General features: G+C 63.0%; 1 protein-coding gene across 1 annotated transcript in view; it reads left to right on the top strand.

Moving 5' to 3' along the window:
* The window catches only part of ARHGEF37 (Rho guanine nucleotide exchange factor (GEF) 37), a 10404-nt gene extending 10290 nt beyond the window's left edge, over positions 1-114 (top strand). The window contains 1 exon segment of the mRNA XM_010153157.1: positions 1-114. This exon segment is cut by the window's left edge and continues 27 nt beyond it. Coding sequence (XP_010151459.1) covers positions 1-114 — 114 coding nt within the window.
* Positions 115-698: the final 584 nt, after the last annotated feature.

The following is a 698-nucleotide window of genomic DNA, read 5'->3' on the forward strand; positions in this document are numbered from 1 at the left end:
GGGAGCAAGGAGTGGAGCCTGGTGGATGTGAACGGCCAGAGAGGCTACGTGCCCTCCAGCTACCTGCTGACCGTCCCTGTGCAGGAGCCCACGGGCTGGAGCTTGCCTGTGTGAGCACGGCCAGCCCGGCACCCGAGGGCACAGGCTTCATCGGATGAGAACCATCTGCTTGGCACCCGAGGACTCATCATGGGAGATGCTGGTGGGGGGTCGGCTGTGGTGACCCTGGGCCGGGGAGGCGGTGGGAAGCAGCTGGCAGAATACAGCCCCGGGGGGACGTGGGTCCAAGGGATGGTCGGGAGGCGCTTTGTGATGGGTAGGCATGAGGGTGCCATGACCCGTACGTGTTTGGCACAAAGGAAAGGAGCGTGAGGGATGAAGGCAGGAGGGTGCAGTTTTCCAGGGATTTGCCAAAACCCGTGTCAGTGACAAAAGTGTCCCTAGGGTTGATGAGACAGCATTGTCCCCAGGGAGGCCAGGGCTGAGCTGCAAAGTGTGCAGCACTGCCAAGAGTGTCTTCAGGCTGGCATGGGTCATCTGGGGCTCTTGGAAAGAGGCTCTCGGGGGAATTGGTGGTGGCGAGCTCAGAGACTGAGGTGGAGCAACCCTAGAGACACTGGGCCTCGCTGCCCCTCCCTGGGGCACCCGTCTGCCTGGGTGCCCACCCTGATGCGGTCCCTTGGGCGGCATGTCCTGCT

Source organism: Eurypyga helias, unplaced genomic scaffold (genome assembly GCF_000690775.1).
Source record: "Eurypyga helias isolate BGI_N326 unplaced genomic scaffold, ASM69077v1 scaffold17866, whole genome shotgun sequence".
NCBI lineage: Eukaryota > Metazoa > Chordata > Aves > Eurypygiformes > Eurypygidae > Eurypyga > Eurypyga helias.